Source organism: Macrobrachium rosenbergii, chromosome 11 (genome assembly GCF_040412425.1).
Source record: "Macrobrachium rosenbergii isolate ZJJX-2024 chromosome 11, ASM4041242v1, whole genome shotgun sequence".
NCBI lineage: Eukaryota > Metazoa > Arthropoda > Malacostraca > Decapoda > Palaemonidae > Macrobrachium > Macrobrachium rosenbergii.
Window position 1 is genome coordinate 25283757 of NC_089751.1, and position 17716 is coordinate 25301472.

General features: G+C 36.1%; 1 protein-coding gene across 3 annotated transcripts in view; it reads left to right on the forward strand.

The window, feature by feature from the left end:
• LOC136843254 (uncharacterized) overlaps positions 1-17716 on the forward strand; it is a 189127-nt gene that overhangs the window by 36429 nt on the left and 134982 nt on the right. For all 3 annotated transcript variants that reach the window (XM_067111374.1, XM_067111375.1, XM_067111376.1), the window contains exons 4-5: positions 5868-6035; positions 17552-17676. In XM_067111374.1, coding sequence (XP_066967475.1) covers positions 5868-6035; positions 17552-17676 — 293 coding nt within the window. The remainder of the gene's footprint in view (positions 1-5867; positions 6036-17551; positions 17677-17716) is intronic.

Here is a 17716-nt window from a genome sequence, read left to right on the forward strand (position 1 = left end):
AAATAACAATGTAAATTAATAATAATACTACAGTACATATAATAGTAATAGAAATTAAATAATAATATGTAATACTACACTGGGTACCTGTAATAATATAAATAATAAAGTTAAATCATACGGGTAGTAACTGGTGATGAATGTTGATTACAGTATACTGTAGATGATGATGATGATGAATTAGCTGTGCAGTACGATGAATGACAGGAGGTGCTGTCATGTTAAGGTATTTGAACATGGCAACGAAGGTGATACAATAGGGCTGCATGAATATTTTACCTCATGGCAACGAAGGTGGTATGATAGGGCTGCATGAGTATTTTACCTTGTTCATGCTCAATGCAGGTGACTGCAATTAATGTCATGCCGTAATGGGCTGCTACTTCTCCGTGACTTTTCCGTGACTTTTGCCCTCTCTTAACATAACAATCATGTCTATTTTCTTCTCATCAGTCATTAATTGTAGGCTATTTGCCAGAGGCCTTAGAAGAAGCAGAGCATTTAGAGGACGTCTTAATGCACGATTTCAAAAAATATTCTTAGTCCATAGTACTGTACTGTAAAACACAAACAAAATAGCAATGAAACACAAATTTGCTAATAATTTGCCGCTACTGAGATAGCAATGATTCTGCAATACAGATACTAACATTGATATTCTGTTGTATTTTATTAAATGTTTTGTTGTCATTTTTAAATATTACATACAAAAAGTGTTTTAGGATGTTACTACAGGTAGTATGTAGAGCATATCTAAAATCGCTATGACAACAGGAATAGCAGGTTATGTTTATGTCTGCGGTTCAGTAGCATTTTCATGTACAATCACTCAAAAAAGTTTTGCAACATACTTCAAAAGTTTTTGGACAACAGCTTATAATAGCGACATCTGGCACTATTGTAAGCGTGAAACAACTGAACACTATAGTGGTGGGTCCGAGAAATAATTTCCCTAAACAGGACTTTTTCTGTACTGTTGTCATATTTTACTTAATTAAAGGATGTTACTTAATACTTGTCATCGCTGTTCTTATGATTTTCATCTCCAATATTACAATCAAAAAGTGTTTTAGGATAAGTTGAACTATTAGTCTTATTAACATGAACAAATAGTAAAGATTTGTTGCATTATTATTAATCAAATTTTTTGAATGACTAATATGTATACCTGTGAACTAAATATAAAATATACTGAACTAGACTAACAGATTTCACGCCAACAGAATATAATCAGGTTACACATACACACACATGTCTGCATATATATATATATATATATATATATATATATATATATATATATATTATATATATATATATACTAGTATATATTCATGAATTTCTCATTTCTTTCATTGTAAGTATCATTTTGATGCCTCTTGATTAACCAAAAAATTTTTGATTTATTATCTAAGTTTCTAATTTAAAATTAGCAAGTTCAACATTAATTTAGTTAATAATGCTGTAATAGCAGTGAAGAATGACTAGTGGAGAACACAGCAAAACTGGATTATTTCACCCTAGCCTATTCTTTGTGTTTCGCTAATGTTTTTCTTGGCAGGAGTATGATGAAATAATATTTGGTCTCTCATGTAGCCTGTTACGGATGGTTTGAGCAGCAACATGAAGGGAAAGTGTAATGTTCTCTCTTTATGGCAACACCGGCTTGTCAAACAGTTAAGCGGAGCTCTTTCAGTGAAGAAAACAGTGCAATAATGATGTCTGGACTTTTTACAATGAATTTATCATATTTCCTCAGGTTTTATTCCAGTGGTTGTTTTATTTACGCTAAGCTGCCGAGCAATATCTACAATAGAGACATTAGTCTTATGGGTAATGATTGTGGTGCATCTGCAAGTGGCTAGACAGTTTAGTTTAATTTTCCAATCCAGAACATACGACGTTACATTCAACAATAATTTGAATTCCTTTTCTTTATTTATATATAATTTCATTGATGATTATTCAATATTACTTTATTAGTCAATAAGCTTTTTATCTGTTCGAAATATAGTTTCTTCTTTGACTCTTTTGCCCAATCATCTGAAGTGAAATTTTTCAAAATGACTATGAATTTTTCACTCACCATTCTTTTTATATTGTTAACCAACTTAATAACAAAGTCAAATAAGAAAATTACATTTCCTGTAAAAAAGAACAAATTACTGTTAGGTGAACTTCTGGAACATGTTGCAAAACTTTTTTTGAGTGACTGTACATACTTCATACTACTGTAAGTACATTTTGTATGATGAAAAAAGATTTACTTTTTCAAATATTACAGGTAATATATTAATGTAAACACAGCAAAAATAGAGTTTTCTTAAAAGAAAGAAAACATAAAGAACTTGAGATGCTGGACACTTATGAAACTCTGTCATCTGCAAAGAGAATCCAGAGCCATTAATTTTCCTTAGTGCTCAAGTTCTGTTCACTTATCATTGGCTGAACATTCACGACCAACTCACAAAAATGCCTCCTAAAAACGCCCTGCTCCTTCTAAGACTTCTGGCAAAGGTTTAAAAAGAAAGAAGACTGTTATGAAACTGACATGTTAAAAAGGAGGGCAAAAGTTTTTGCTGCGGTTGGCTGCCATTTTAATGTTAATGAGAGCACAGTGAGATATATAAAGAAGAAAGAAGCGGAGATACGAAAGTCTGTCAGTATTAGCTACTTCAGAGAACACAGGACCAGGCCACAGAGCCAGCAAGGAGAGACTGACTTTGCTTCTTGAGGGATATGCTGCTGCTGATTTCAAGCTAAAGCCTATGTTGGTGTATCTAGCAGAGAAACCAAGGGCACTGAAGGGCGTTTAGAATGGTCAACTACCTGTCATCTGGAAATCCAACAAGAAGGCTTGGGTTGACACTTCAGATATTTGAGGACTGGTTCACCAACTATTTTGTACCAGAAGTGAAGGAGTGCTGTGCTAAAAAAAAGGGGCTGCCCTTTAAGGTGTTGCTAGTGCTGGACAATGCCTTTGTCACCCTGCCCATTTGGATGACTTTCATCCTAATGTCAAGGTGGTTTTCCTTCCACCTAATACCACTTCCCTTTTACAGCCTATGGACCAAGGTGTCATTGAAATAATTGTGTTCCCAATTTGTGTATGATTTCTGTGGCTTTGAGGAGTCAATTGAGGCTTTTGCCAAGAATCTTGTTGAACTGAGCAAGCAGCCTGGTTTGGAGGTGGAGGCTGATGATGCCACAGAGCTGCTGGCATCTCGTGGAGAAGAATTATCTGAGGACCTCATTCAACTAGAAAAGTAATTGGTTGAAGAAGGTGAAGAAACACCAACCCCAGAGCCCAAGAGATTTACAGCCAAGGAGTTAGCAGATGGTTTTGCCCAGATGGAGGATGGATTGGCAAAGTTTGAGGCTCAGGACCCCAACACCGACAGGTACACTAAAGTTGCCAGAGGGGCATGGATTCCCTGTGGTGTTGACTGGAGATTAGGAAGGAGAAGAGGAAGGTATCCTTTCAGCTTAGCCTGGAACACTTTTTAAAAAAGGTAGAGAGGCCTGCAAGAGATCCAGTACCCTGTGTCTCACATGTCTCTCCATACTCAGCTGCCCCAGTGGTATCTCTAGCAGGTTCTGCAGAACTAGATGACCCTGCCCCAGTATCTCCAGCACCTTCTGCAGGTTCTCCCTTTCTAGACTCACATGCCCCAGTATCTCCAGCACCTTCCTCCACCCAGTAGCCTAGTCAAGCCTGTCTCACCCCTCTTTGCAATGCCCAGCATGCAAGCCAACCACAGGAGTAAAGATAAGGAATTGTTTCCTTTTATTTACTGTACAGTAAATGAAAGGATAATGTTTACCCTTGTACTGTATGTGTATGTATATGCTCAGGAATTGTTTCTCTTTTATTTATTTTTTTATTTTTACTGATTTACATCATTATTTCTGCTTAAATTCTAACTTACGGACAAAATCAGGTTACGTCCTTGCCGTAGGAACGGATCTCGGACATAAACCGAGAACCCACTATAATGTGTGCCATGGGGACACTTGTATCTTTTCTTCTTAAGTTTAGGGCTAAAAACAGTGTAAAAACAAATGTCCTTCCCAGATTTGTAGTGGTACCTAGTTTAACCTCTTTAGGAGGCAGTGAGGAGGAAGCTTTTTGTTATCCAGGTAGAACTCTGAGAACTTACCTAGACAGACTTAAACCTTTAAGAGGAATAGTTAAGAATTTTTGAAGTGTTAGGAGACCAAACACTGTCAAAAAAGGCTGTCATTTTTTCTGCATTGTCTAATTAAGTTAGCACATAAAGGGCTGAGAACTGATCTTTTACCAATTATGAAGGTGCAACCTCACAACGCTCTTGCTGTGAGGACATCTTTTAATTTCCTTAAAAACCTTTCACTAGAGAAGGTTGTCAATGGAGGTTTAACTCAGTTTTCACCTAACATTATTTGTGAGGTTTCAAAGTTTTGTATAATAATTGTAAAACCCTTAGTCCTGTCATTGCAGTGAGGACAATTTTCTCCTGAACCAAATAGAGAGTAATTTTTTCTTTACAGTTGTTAGATTAAGAAATCCTGGTTTCAAATTTAGGGAGCATGAAGGTACACATTGGTATATAGGGTTATATTTGTTATCTTTTAGTTTTTGGACTGTCAACTGTGAGCTTTTGACTTTAGCACAGAGGTCACTAAGACTGTATGGGATAGTCCATTTTCTCTGTAAGGATCTTCTGACAATTCTCTCTATGAGGCCCTACACCATGCTGTAAATCTGCCTTCTGGCAGGAGTACTTATGAGGGCCGGCTTGGCTAAGAGCAGTTTTCTTTGTCTGCACTAACCCACCATCCTCATTCAGTGTGGGAGTCATCCTAAATGTAAATTTTTGGTAGGATTTTTTTTAATATACTTATTCTTTTGTGCATTTTGAATGCCAGAATGTTATTCAAATAAATTGAAATTCATCCAGCCTCCACACATCTTAATGGGTGGTCAGGAACAATTCTGATGAATGTAAGTATTTTATGCCACCTGGTGGGCAACTGGTGATTATAGACAGTCCGTTTAGACTCAACTAGATATGAAAAATATTAAGATTAAATTTATTCTTTATATTGTTTTTTGCATTTTGAATGCCAGTTATGCCTAACATCCCAAAGATGTAGCTAAGCACTCATCCTAGTTAAAATAACTACAAGTTGGTTAATAAAGAAAAGACAATTATCAAATACAGGTAGTATCCAAACAATAAATTTTTTAAAAATTATGTAATTACAGTATTTTGTTATTTGTTACTATATATTTTTAAATGTACATTTGTTTTAAAAGTGGTTCCCTTTTAAAGATAAAAGTATCGTGAAAATCATGATCATCGTGATAAATAAAAGCTCAATATTCAAGCAGATTAAATTATCAGCAAATTGGATGAAACTCAACCGTAAATAAAACTGGAGAGAATGTATTTTAGATTAAAGAATACAAATTACTACTCACGAAAATAGATATAACAGAAAAATGATGAAATCAAGAAAATTAAGACTTTTTACTAAAAAAACATGCCCCAAAAACGCCAGCCGCAGTTCTTGCAAACGTCATATATTAATGAAAAAATAGCTAAATTAATTTCTATTTAAGTAAAATATTTTTTATACTTCCCAAAACAAAACATTTTTTATAATACTAAAGCAATATGAGAATATACGCTTTGGAAACAATGTAAAAAGCATAACTTTTAAAAGAAGACTTTGTATATAGTATATGTAATAATTTATGTTAGTTCATAAATGGACTACCCTTTTTGGCCGGGTCATTTGGTTACAGTAAATTATTATTCTTATTTTGAACATGGCTATTTTGAATTTTATAATTTATTATTAATTTTTAATGAACTCTGCAGGTACAGGTTGCATTGGTGGGTATTTGTACCATATGCACCTTTGCGAAAAGTTGCTGAGGTGATGTTGTTTGGAGATCAAGATCTTCAGGAAAGTTTATATGAAAATATATTTATTTCTGTTTGTCAGTGGCCAAAGGATATGTCAAAGATTTTTGTGTATGGTTGCAGGTAAGTTATATTGATTTTAATTAGTAAATGTTAATATTTTATTTTATAAGTTATATTCTAGCATACATAGCCATTTACCCAAATTTAGCTTGGATGTTATCATTCTTGGTGGTGGCTATTTCTTTTATGTAATACTGGAAAGACAGGGGGATGGTGGTCACATTATAGCATGATAGCAGTATGAAATTATTTGCCTATCTTAAGGAGAGCCCTCACAGTAGATGGCTCTTTTGCACTGATTCACTTCAAATAAATTTGTTAATTTTTTTTAGTCAAGTTAATTGGTAAACTTGCAGTAAGTTAAAAATAATTCATTATTTTTAGTGTTATAAACATATTCTTTCAGAGATATAGATATAAATCCTTTCAAAATTATTATGTTTGAAATGCTTTCCTGTTTTAAGAAACTTATGCCTTGAGAATGTTGATTATTGTCACTTTTTTTTTTAGTAAAGGTTCATCCTTGTACTAAGTACCATCAGTGAGCTATACTCAGTGAATATTCAGTATAAACTAGTATGAAGAAATGTGTGTTAACTTTTTAAATTTCATATTTACAGATATGGACTGTACCTGTAAATTCTCACATGTCATTATGAAGTGCAAGTTTATGATTTTTTGCTCCTATACATGATCTGTGTTTAGTCTTGCAGACAAGGAGTTTCCCATGCCGACAGACCTAATTCCTTGGACTTTATAACATTTTTGCCATAGAATGGACACATACACAAAAGTTTTGTATGATGAAATTGTTATAAAACCAGCTAGAGAGTATAAAGTAAAATTCCAGACAAATTTTGACAACTTTAGCTTCCAGACTAATAATGCCAAATAATTTACTCATTTTTATGTTCCATTATGGACTATATCAAATAAATGAATGACAAATATAATGTCGCTAAAAGTCTGTTATCACTGAGAAAACTTGTTACTGATGTCACCATCATCATAGCCATCATCTTAAGCTGCACCATCATTACTTCTTTCACCATAAGCGTGGATATTTTCTGGCAACAAATTACTGTCGTGACTACCTGCAAACTTAGCATATACAGAGCAGCTTCGTTTTCTATTGTGGCATATTACACTCCGTGGACAATCCTATTTAAAGTTTTAAATAAGCTCAGCATTGCTGGAGAGTGCCTATACAGCAGATTGCAAAAGTAAATTGTCAAATGTGACTTTAGGATTTCCATGCACTGTATATATAAAATATTGAGCAAATTAATCTATTAGGAGTGAATTGCACGTTGAATGTTTGGGAAAAATCGCCCGTGTAATCCCATACCTATCCTTTGCCCTATTGGATCATTTAAATGATTACTGTGCACTTTGTTTTAAAGAGAAAATAAATTATATATATATAATATATATATATATATATATATATATATATATATATATATATATATATATATGTAAAAAAATATGAAACCTACTTTATTTAAGTCTGTTTTATGAACAGAAGTTTGATCTCGCTATCACGAGATTTGATATATGTAGCGTGAGCTATTCTTCAGTTGTATCTTTCCCTAACTAAAATCTAAGGACTACTGGAATGAGATACTAAGTACAAAAATAAAACCTTTATTGACAAAAAAATAACGAAGATAACTTCTTAAAAATTCTGAAAAATGAAATATTCATCAGAACTATCAAAAGTTCTTCTAAAAATAAAATCCAAAATCACAAACAACCCAATTACTTGTACCACTAGTTGCAAAACATAAACAGTTAAAAAAATGATATCTCAAAAAATCAGTTTTATTTGAAAATGAAAAATTAAACACATTTTTTACTTACCGTTTGTATTCATAGTTTTGAAAGAAGCTAAAACGTATTATATCTCTCACTCCAAAGTCCTCTGGGAGTCTCCATGTGAAAATACACCTCATTGTCAGACAAAGAAATCGGATCGCTGCAATGCGGATGATTTGAGGTCAAAGTTCGGCAAGACACGCCTCTGTATTTCAAGAAGCCTTAGACACAATTTCGAAATTGATTTTGTAACTGGTTCATTAAATGTTCTTTGCTGAAAACGCATTTGCCAGCCCGTTCCTGTACCAAGGTGCTTCCTGTGGAAAAACTTTTCTTATATGCTGTGTATAGTCGAAATGGACCCTGGTGAAAGGTCACCTTAGCACTACATCATTTATATATATATATATATATAGATATATATATATATATATATATATATATATATATATATAGAATAAAAAAAAATTAACTTTTGCTTGTAGCACTTTACAAGTTAAAATGATATAACAGTTTTATTTGAGATTAATCTTACCTACTGTTAAAGTTAGCTTATATCTCCGCTCCGATAGGTTGGTTGGCATTCACACAAAAGATCAAATGGCTGCCCGGATGACTGTCTAGTCCAGAAGCCTTAGAGGACAATTTAATTGATTAGATGATTAAAGGTGTATTTCATTTACCAGTGCAGAAAAAGCTCAGGTGATCAGAAGTATAGTTCATTTACCAGAACAAAAAAAGCTCCTTGACCATGACCCCAGAACATTAAAATTGGATAAACTGCTAAATCTAGCAAGAACCTTTGAAGCAACACATTTGCAGTTACAACAGTTCCACAAAAGAAATGTTGATGTAAATCAAATAAGCAGTCATAACAGATATAAATAATAAGCCTACATGTAATTTCTGTGGAGGAAGTAAACATAACTGAAGGAAATTTGTTACTTTCAAGAGCACTCTGTACGTTGTACCTAAGTTGTATCACTTCAGAGGTTAAGCCTGCTGACCTTGTTTCTTCCAAGCATACTTGAAATGCATTACCTTAGTACAGTTATATTTCCATGTTCTTAAAAGGGCAGTAACATGGTTCCAGCAACATTCTATATAACTGACACTCTTTACTAGTAATTTTTGGATAATGTGTGGGCACTGAATTATGTCTTGTCAAGATGAGTTGCTCAGACTAAAACTTATACAACTCATAACATTAAGCCTATCAAATCAGTTATTGGTTTGTAAAGAATGTATCCTGATCAGTTCAAAGGCATATGAAAATATATGGGTTGTCACAGACTATCACTTTAGGATACATCCCTTCAGTGATACATCCACCTAGAAGAGCCCCAGTCCCGCCATCACATGTTAGATCTAGATGTCATACACCTTGTGTATGAGCCATCTGACTGGTGATCCTACCACAGCTGATGGAAGTCTTTTTATTTGCTTAGAACCAAAAGATCTGAGTAAAGCACTCAGAAGAGGACAGCATCATATCCTTACCAATGAAGAACTTAAATACAAGTTAGCTGGAGCTATGAAACTTTGCAAATTAGATGCCAGTGCTGGCTATTGGAGAGTCCAGTTGGATTTGAGTAGTCAGGTGTTGACAACCTCCAACACACCATTTGGACAGTTTTGATACAAAAGGATTCCCTTGGGTTCAAAAACAAGTCAAGATGTGTTCCAGCAAGCCTTGAACCAGATATTAGATGAATTAACTAGAGTCACTTCAGTTGCTGATGACTGTTGTATATGGTGCTGGTAAAGAATTCCATGACAAAAATTTGCATAACCTAGTGAGGTGAGCAGAAAAAAGGGACTTCTTTTTGAACCTTAAAAATGCAGAATTAAGGAAGAAATAGTTGCCTTTTTGGTAATATACAGTATATAGTATACTGTATATGTGTGTGAGAGAGAGAGAGAGAGACCCAGTATCCCCTCTCCTTGTCAGCCTATTGTTATCCTTTGCCGTTGATTGGTACACTTCCTGCAACTTACACTGGAGCTTTCCTGGGTCACAATGTAATAGATCTACATTAGGGTTCCTGTCTAATATAGAAGATCACATACATAGAAGATTTGAATGAAAACAAATTACTGTAGATGTCTTTTTTGACATTGAAAAGGCATACAATACTACATGGAGGTATGTAATATTAAAAACATGATATAAAAATAGCATCTGTGGACATTTACGTAAGTTTATCCAAAACTTTTTGACAGATTGCAATTTTCAGGTGATAATTGATGATGTTTTGTCAAAAACATTTCCATTTGAAAATGGTGTTCTATAGGGAAGCATTTGTAGTGGCACACTGTTTACTTAAGCAATAAATGATTTTATCAGTAACTAATCTACTTATTGAAATTAAAAGTAACCTGCATATGGATGATTTTGCCATATAATATTCAGTATCTCACATAAAACATGCTGGGTGAATCATTAATAAAACCATAATAAAAATAGATGAATGGACCTCATCCATAGGCTTTAAATGATCCAAGTAGTCGTGTTTTATAAAAATAAAATGTGGAAGAAAGGTGAAGAAATAGATTTAAAAATTAGAAATTTTAGTATACCAATCTGCCAAAGTGCAAAATTTTTCGCTAAATTGGAAAGCTCACATAACACATGAAATCAAAATGTAAAAGAGCATTAAATCTAATTAAAAAACTATCTAACACTACTTGAGGAGTTGATAGACTTACCCTTACTATACTGTTTAAAGCAACAGTGCTGTCTGTCATTTATTATGGAAGCAAAGTATATGACTCAGCATCAGACATAACACTGAAAACGTTGGATCCAATTCACAACAAAGGCCTTAGAATATTTGAGTAGTCTATAGATCATCAACAACCTTATCTTTAGAAGTTGAATGTGGTGAACTACCACTGTCTCTCCATAGAGAGTTAGTAATAATGAAGAGTGCCCTGAGAATTCAGATAAGTGATTCTCCAACAAAAGAATTATTGGAATAAAAAGATGATTTTGTAAACAATCATTCACCATTTTTCCCTGTTAGATCTAGATATACAATTACCTTCAATATTAAAATTATCTCTTCCTTGGACTATGAATAAAATGAGAATATGCACGCACTTAAATATATATAAAAAAGTTACTCTTATACCTCAGAACACCATAGACAACATACAGTAGAGCATATAAGCCAAAAAGGTCCACATTGCACAATATACATAGATGGATCTAATTCACAGTATGGAGTGGGAGCTGCTGCAGTACCCCAAGACAAAATGTATCAATTCTTTCTACCTGATAATGCTTCAGTGTTCACAGCAGTGTTTTGTGCAATAGCATCAGCCATGAAAACAACATCACTCAATAATTTTGTGATTTTTAGTGACTAGAGAAGTGCTATAGAAGCTATTCAAAGTTACAAACAAAAAAATAATGTACAACAAATTAAGTTATTACACCATAAGTTATATAATTATGGGAAAAATGTAGAATATGTTGGATCCTGCCCATATAGGGATCATATGTAAATATCCCAGTTAATGGTTATGTAACACAAAAATAGGTATTATGAATGAATGGCAAAATAAATGGAATGAAGAACCTGAAAATAAATTAAAACAAATAAAATCTGGTGTTAGAAAGTGGAGTTCATCATATCAGAGACAGATGCACAAGTGATTCTGAGATTACTCCAAATAGGCCATGCTCATCTGACACTTGGACACTTAATGAGCACCCCACATAATCAAGCTCCCGAATGCTCAGAATGCAAAGTGATAATAACAGTAAAACATGTTGTGTTAATGTTCAAAATATAACCAACAGTTGTTTTTAAAATTTGTATTTTTTGGATTTATTAAATGCCCTGTGGGTATTTGTATTTTCTTAAATTACTTTTTATATTTTATCAGTTAATTTACAGCTCCTCATGAATGGTGAAATTCAAACAATTGAAAACTGTAATTTTACCTCTAGGCCAATTGGAAAAGGAAGTCGTTCCCGGATTCGTTCATTTTCAACATCACTCCCCAAATAAAAGAGGACCTCCGGTGGTGGCTAGCGGAAGATGGATTCACACCAGGAAGGTCTCTGGTTCCAGCAAACCCTGACCTAACGTTATACTCAGACACTTCAGATCTGGGTTGGGGAGCCCTTCTCAACGATATAGAGGTTTCAGGAACATGGGCGCCTACTGAAAGAAACCTCCACATCAGTGTAAAGGAATTAAAAGTAATTCATCTGGCACTTTAACACTTTGCAACTCTAACCTTCCACAAGACAGTAGGGGTTCATTCGGACAGCATGACCGCCCTGGCTTATATCAAGAATGAAGGAGGGACCCATTCTTTTACACTCTACGAAACGACAAAGGATTTTCTTTTATGGGCAAGTAACAACAAGACCCAATTAGTGACCCACTTCATTCAGGGCAAGATGAACGTCCTTGTGGATGAATTGAGTCTTGGCAAACAGGTCCTACTGACAGAATGGACACTAAATCCACAGGTGTGCACCGACCTGTGGAAGCTGTGGGGAAAGCTGTCGATAGACCTGTTTGCGACATCAAGGAACCGCCATCTTCCACTGTATTGTTCACCAGCTCTGGACCCGCAAGCATGGGCTACGGATACCATGTTGCAGGACTGGTCAAACCTCAACCTTTACGCCTTCCCTCCCTTCAGCATGGTGAGGGAAGTGTTAAGAAAGTTCAATGCACACAACAACGTGTCAGTGACCTTAGTTGCTCCCTTTTGGCCACACGAGTGGTTCCCCGATCTGTTGAGCCTTTTGATGAACTTCCCAAGGCTACTTCCTCAGAAGAGGTCTTCTCAAACAGCCACACTTCCTCCGAAACCATCAAGGGTTATCCACTCTCGCGCTGACAGGCTTCAGACTGTCAGGAAACTTGTCAGAGCGAAAGGATTTTCAAGGAAGGCTGCAGAGGCTATTGCTAAGTGCAGGCAACAATCTTCCTCTGCAGTCTACCAGTCCAAGTGGGCAGTTTTTCGGAAGTGGTGCCAGGAGCAAAATATCTCCTCTTCTCAAACGTCTGTAGCCCAAATTGCAGATCTTCTATTATATCTTAGAACATAGAAAGGACTCACAACATCTACCATCAAGGGTTGCAGAGCGATGTTGTTGAGCTCAGTATTCAAACATAGAGGAGTAGACCTGTCTTCAAACCAAGACATTAGCAATTTAATCAAACATATGAATACTAGTAAGCAAGCTAAACCCTTGGGAGTCGCTTGGAACTAGATGTGGTCCTCAACTGGCTGTCAGGGTCGCTGTTTGAACCTTTGGATTCATTGTCACTTTGGAATCTTACAAAGAAGACATTATTCTTGATGGCATTGGCTACAGCCAAGAGAGCCAGCGAGCTTCATGCCATAGATAAAAGGATAGGTTTTCACAAGGCAATGCTGTATACTCGCTAATTTTGGATTTTTTGGCCAAGAATGAGGACCCTTGGCCTCTCTCCTTTTCAGTCAAGAGCCTGTCAGAAGTACTAGGTCCATCCAATCAAGAGAAGGTCCTCTGTCTTGTAAGAGCTTTGAGAGTATACCTTGAGAGAACCAAAAACCTTAGAGGATCAGCCACTAATCTTTGGTGTTCTGTGAAAAACCCTAGCCGTCCTTTGTCCAAGAATGCATTATCATTCTTTTTATATCTGTGATTTCGGAAGCACATTAGGGAATTCAAGATGATTTACTACCCTTGTGTAAAGTAAAGGCTTGTGAGATAAGAGCCGTGGCGATGTCTTTTGGTTGCATGACGTAACCTGTCTCTCTCTTCAATTTTGCAAACAACATTTTGGAGGTGCAAGTCAGTGTTTGCCATGTTTTACTTACGAGACATTGAAACAGTGTGCGAAAAATGCAGTACTTTAGGTCTGTTCTTCACAGCTGGCATGGTACTGTGGGATGAAGGATAGGAATAAGGATAGTTGTACTTCTTGGGAAGTTTGGTGGACACAGTCGTAACTGTCACCAATCTGTATTTTATGGTTATGGCTAAAATTTTCATGTGGTGTAGGTTAATTTTATCTGGTCTTTGTTGTTCTGTTGTACTGTGCCAGGGCAAGGGCATACTCACATATTATTTATGTAACCCTTTGGGATTGTAAGCTTTGGCAACCTGTGATTAACCTCCTACGTTGCAAAGCACCCACTCAAGTAGAGGCGACCCTTTGCTCTACCGCCACACCGCTACAGGTCGAGAGGAGCTACAACCAGAGGCAGTACCTGTCTGCTGTTGCTCTTCTCAGCAGGTAAGGTTACAACAAGCATTTCAAGATGCTAGCTGATGTTCTATTCCAAATTCTTCTCCAGATCAGAGTTTTTTTTTTTTGGGGGGGGTGGGGTTAGTGTATGTCCATTCATCCCACCTCCAATCAATGTGGGATTCAGCTATGTAATTATTTGGTAAGTTATCATAGAGGTCTGTGGCGAGGGTTCAATCCCCGCAGCCGACCTGTCAGAGAAGGCGGACACTTTGCTATCTGTGTAGACAACCCATGGATTACGCATGTAATCAATGGATAGGTTTGCTGAAAGCAAATGGGTGTTACAGACTAATACACACATAAACAAAGCCACTCCAACATCTTCTAAAAACAAAACAGACACCTCACACGTCTCAAACTGTCGACCTAACCGCCCAGTTCTCCTTGCTGCTGGGAGAAAGGGAGCTGGGGATTTGGTACAATACATGTACACATTCGTTACCGGGGTCTAAGCAATGTCAGGCAGGGCAACCGATCAAGGCTACGGCCTACCCCACCGCCAAATCAAAGTCCTTCAAAAAGAAGGCATCGTGCTTACCCCATATAAAAATGGGAAAAAAAGCACTTTAAAACGAAGAAGACTTATATAAAAATGACATTTTTATAATAAAATAAAGTTTTATATATACTTACTGAATAATTACATGATAGAGTCCTCCCACCTCCCTTCTCATGGACATAGAGCATAAATGAATTGAGCTCTTTAGCTACGTTATACCTATTCTTCCCCGATAGTGGGTGGGGCGGTATACTTACACCCAAAACAAAAGAGCGCTACCGCGAATTTCAAATTTTGAGCTGCCACGTAAAGTAGAAACTATAGCTATGTAATTATTTGGTAAGTGTATATATAAAACTTTATTTTATTATAAAAATGTCATATTTACAAAAATTCTGTTGAGAGTGTAAATAAATGTCACCATACGTCATTGAAAAAAACTGCCGGAAGCAACTGGTCATCAACGTAAGGGCAGCACACCTAGTAAGGCAAAAGAAATCCACCAGGTTTGCCACAGCTGGGGGAGGACAGTCAGGTTGGATTAAGAAATAAAACACTCAGAAGGAAAAGATTAGGTAAAGACAAAGGCACTTTCCTGATAATCCACCAAGCAACTTTTGCTTTGTCATCAGCCTGTCCTACAAATTTTTCAAAAAAACAGGCAAGGGAATTGGGGAAGTCTGTTAACTTGCCATATCGCGTTCGACTTTTGGTAGGACAAGGATCACTCTCATTCTGTTGTTCCTCATTAGTAATGGTAGCTCTAGTCTCATCTCTTTTGATAAGAGATTAAGATTTCTTGGATGCTTGGATGCTTCCCTCTGAATGTAAGATCCTGCTTTGCCAGCCTGTGCTTTCCAGTACTATTTGAAGTTATCCATTCACAGAGTTAGATTGTTTTCTTCTTTCATTAGTTACATTAGTACTGGAAAGAGTTATCTAAGAAGTCTTTCTTGTGGCTCTGGGTTGGTTTATTGGACCATCCTCCCCTGAGGAATATGTTGGTTCCTTTCCCATGAGAGGGGTGTCAAAGCCAAGGGCTTAAGTCCATCTCTTGCTGTTCGGTTGAAATTTTTGCGTTTCCAGGTAATGAGGGTGGGTATCTGATACATTGGACTCTCCATTCTTCATTTTTGCGCACAATTGTGAGTCCCAAATACTTTTCTTCAGGACTTGTGTTGGTTGCCCAAGAAGTTATATAGTCCCCCAAGCTCTGTTTTGGACAAGGCCAGTACCTTGTCTAAAGTACCTAAGCCTGGTGTAAGTCTTCAGATGGCAGTGGAATGACTGGATTGCATTCAATCCTTATTCCCTATTTTGAGAGCAGCACCTGGGCCAAAGTACATGCTGGAGTCGAACAGGATACGGGTGATTGCACTTCAGGCATCCTCTCCCTGTCGATGACCAGGATTTGTCTCCCTTGTCCTTTCTTTTATAAAAAGGTGAAGAGTGGACTAGGTAGATTTTAGTCTAGCACCTAATCCTGGGTTTTACCAAGATCAGACTGCCTTTTGACGTGAAGTCTCCTGTGGGAGTCATCGCAGTTCTCCGACTGGTTCTTTACTTGAGTAACATATTTTCACCTTAGAAGGGGCACTCAGGCACAGGGCCCTACTACTCTGCTTAACCATTTTGCCAGACCCTTAGGGGTTCAGGAGTCGTGATGTCCCTGCTTGCAAGGCAACCGGGACCTTGGCAACTCCTGGTTCTCAACTCCAGTCATTTGAAGGGGATTAGCCTCCCACCTAAGGGGTAACTCCTATATAAAGGGCAATGGTTTGTATTCCTGTAGCAACAAATAAAAAATTTTGAAAATCAGTTTGTATTTTCCCTGGTATATAAACAAGAGCCTTTTATATATAGTCTCATCTGAGCTCCCTCACTCAGCCCCTCCAGCCAAAGAAAGATTGAGTGTGACAGTTAGTGAGTCAGGGATACTCCCCTACTCACCTCCCATCTCCACTTGTTAACCACCTTGTTACCAAGTTTTGGCTGGTTTCCAGCTTGTTCTAAAAGATACTTATAGATGAAAGCCCTTGGGTTTGTATACCTAGGAAAAATACAAGTGTTTATAAAAATTTTCCATATTTCCCATAAGGTATCATTTTTTTACTTTTGATTTTCCCATTTAAAATTTTCTTCTCTAATTATCAATATCTTTTTGATAGATACATTGTCATGCCATGATTCTAGTCCCCGTAGCAATTGGATTACAAATCATGCTATACACTGTTTAATCTCGCTATTGTATGCAGTTTCAGTCTATCTGTTTCCCATATATCATTCATCTTGATTTTTCTTTTATAGTCTTTCACTAAATTCAGCACAAGAGAACCTTCATTGGATATGATTGTTCCTAAGTATTTGAAAAACTCAACCTCTAATTTTTTCTCTAGTTTGTGTTTTTTTTCCTCTTATGTGCCCAGTCTTTTTTATAGATATATCTTGAGTCCCATCTGTGTACATATAAGGTCATTCCATTAAGTAATCTTTGTAAATTTTGTGAGTCTTTTGCTTATTTAAACAGCATCATCTTTATATTCTAAATCTCTCAACTTTCTACCAGTACTTCAAGCTAAAACACATCCATCTCCAACCACTTTTTTCCCTCAAAAATCCAAGAGAAGACCTATCAATATTAACTTTGCATCTACAGTGCTTTGTTTATGAATAGTGCCAATTAATTTTACATTTTAAAGTAGCATATCATGGTGACTGAGGTTTTTTATTTTGTTTATTGATATTACAGTTAATTTTCTTGTTGTGTTTTTTGTTTTATAGAATTATTCTACAGGATATTCTTTTTGTTCTTACTTTTTGTCAGCATATTAATTTCTGATGAAGTATAGTATAATTTTTTTTATTGCCTAATTTTGTTTGATTAATTTAGAAGCTCGAAACTACATCCCATATATCTTCTGTTTTGTTGGTGTAATGGAGTTATATATGAAATATCTTAAACATTTTTACAATATTCTTTCCTTTGACAGTACATTGGAAGGTAGTGATGGAAGTGGGTCTCAAACACGTCGATGTTACATTACTATAACTGCTGTTCCATCTTTAGACAATTGCTCAGAATGCTATCAAGTTGCTACATCTTATGAGGAAGAAGGTTTGCATCTTCTTACTGAGAATTTTTTTTAATTCTTATT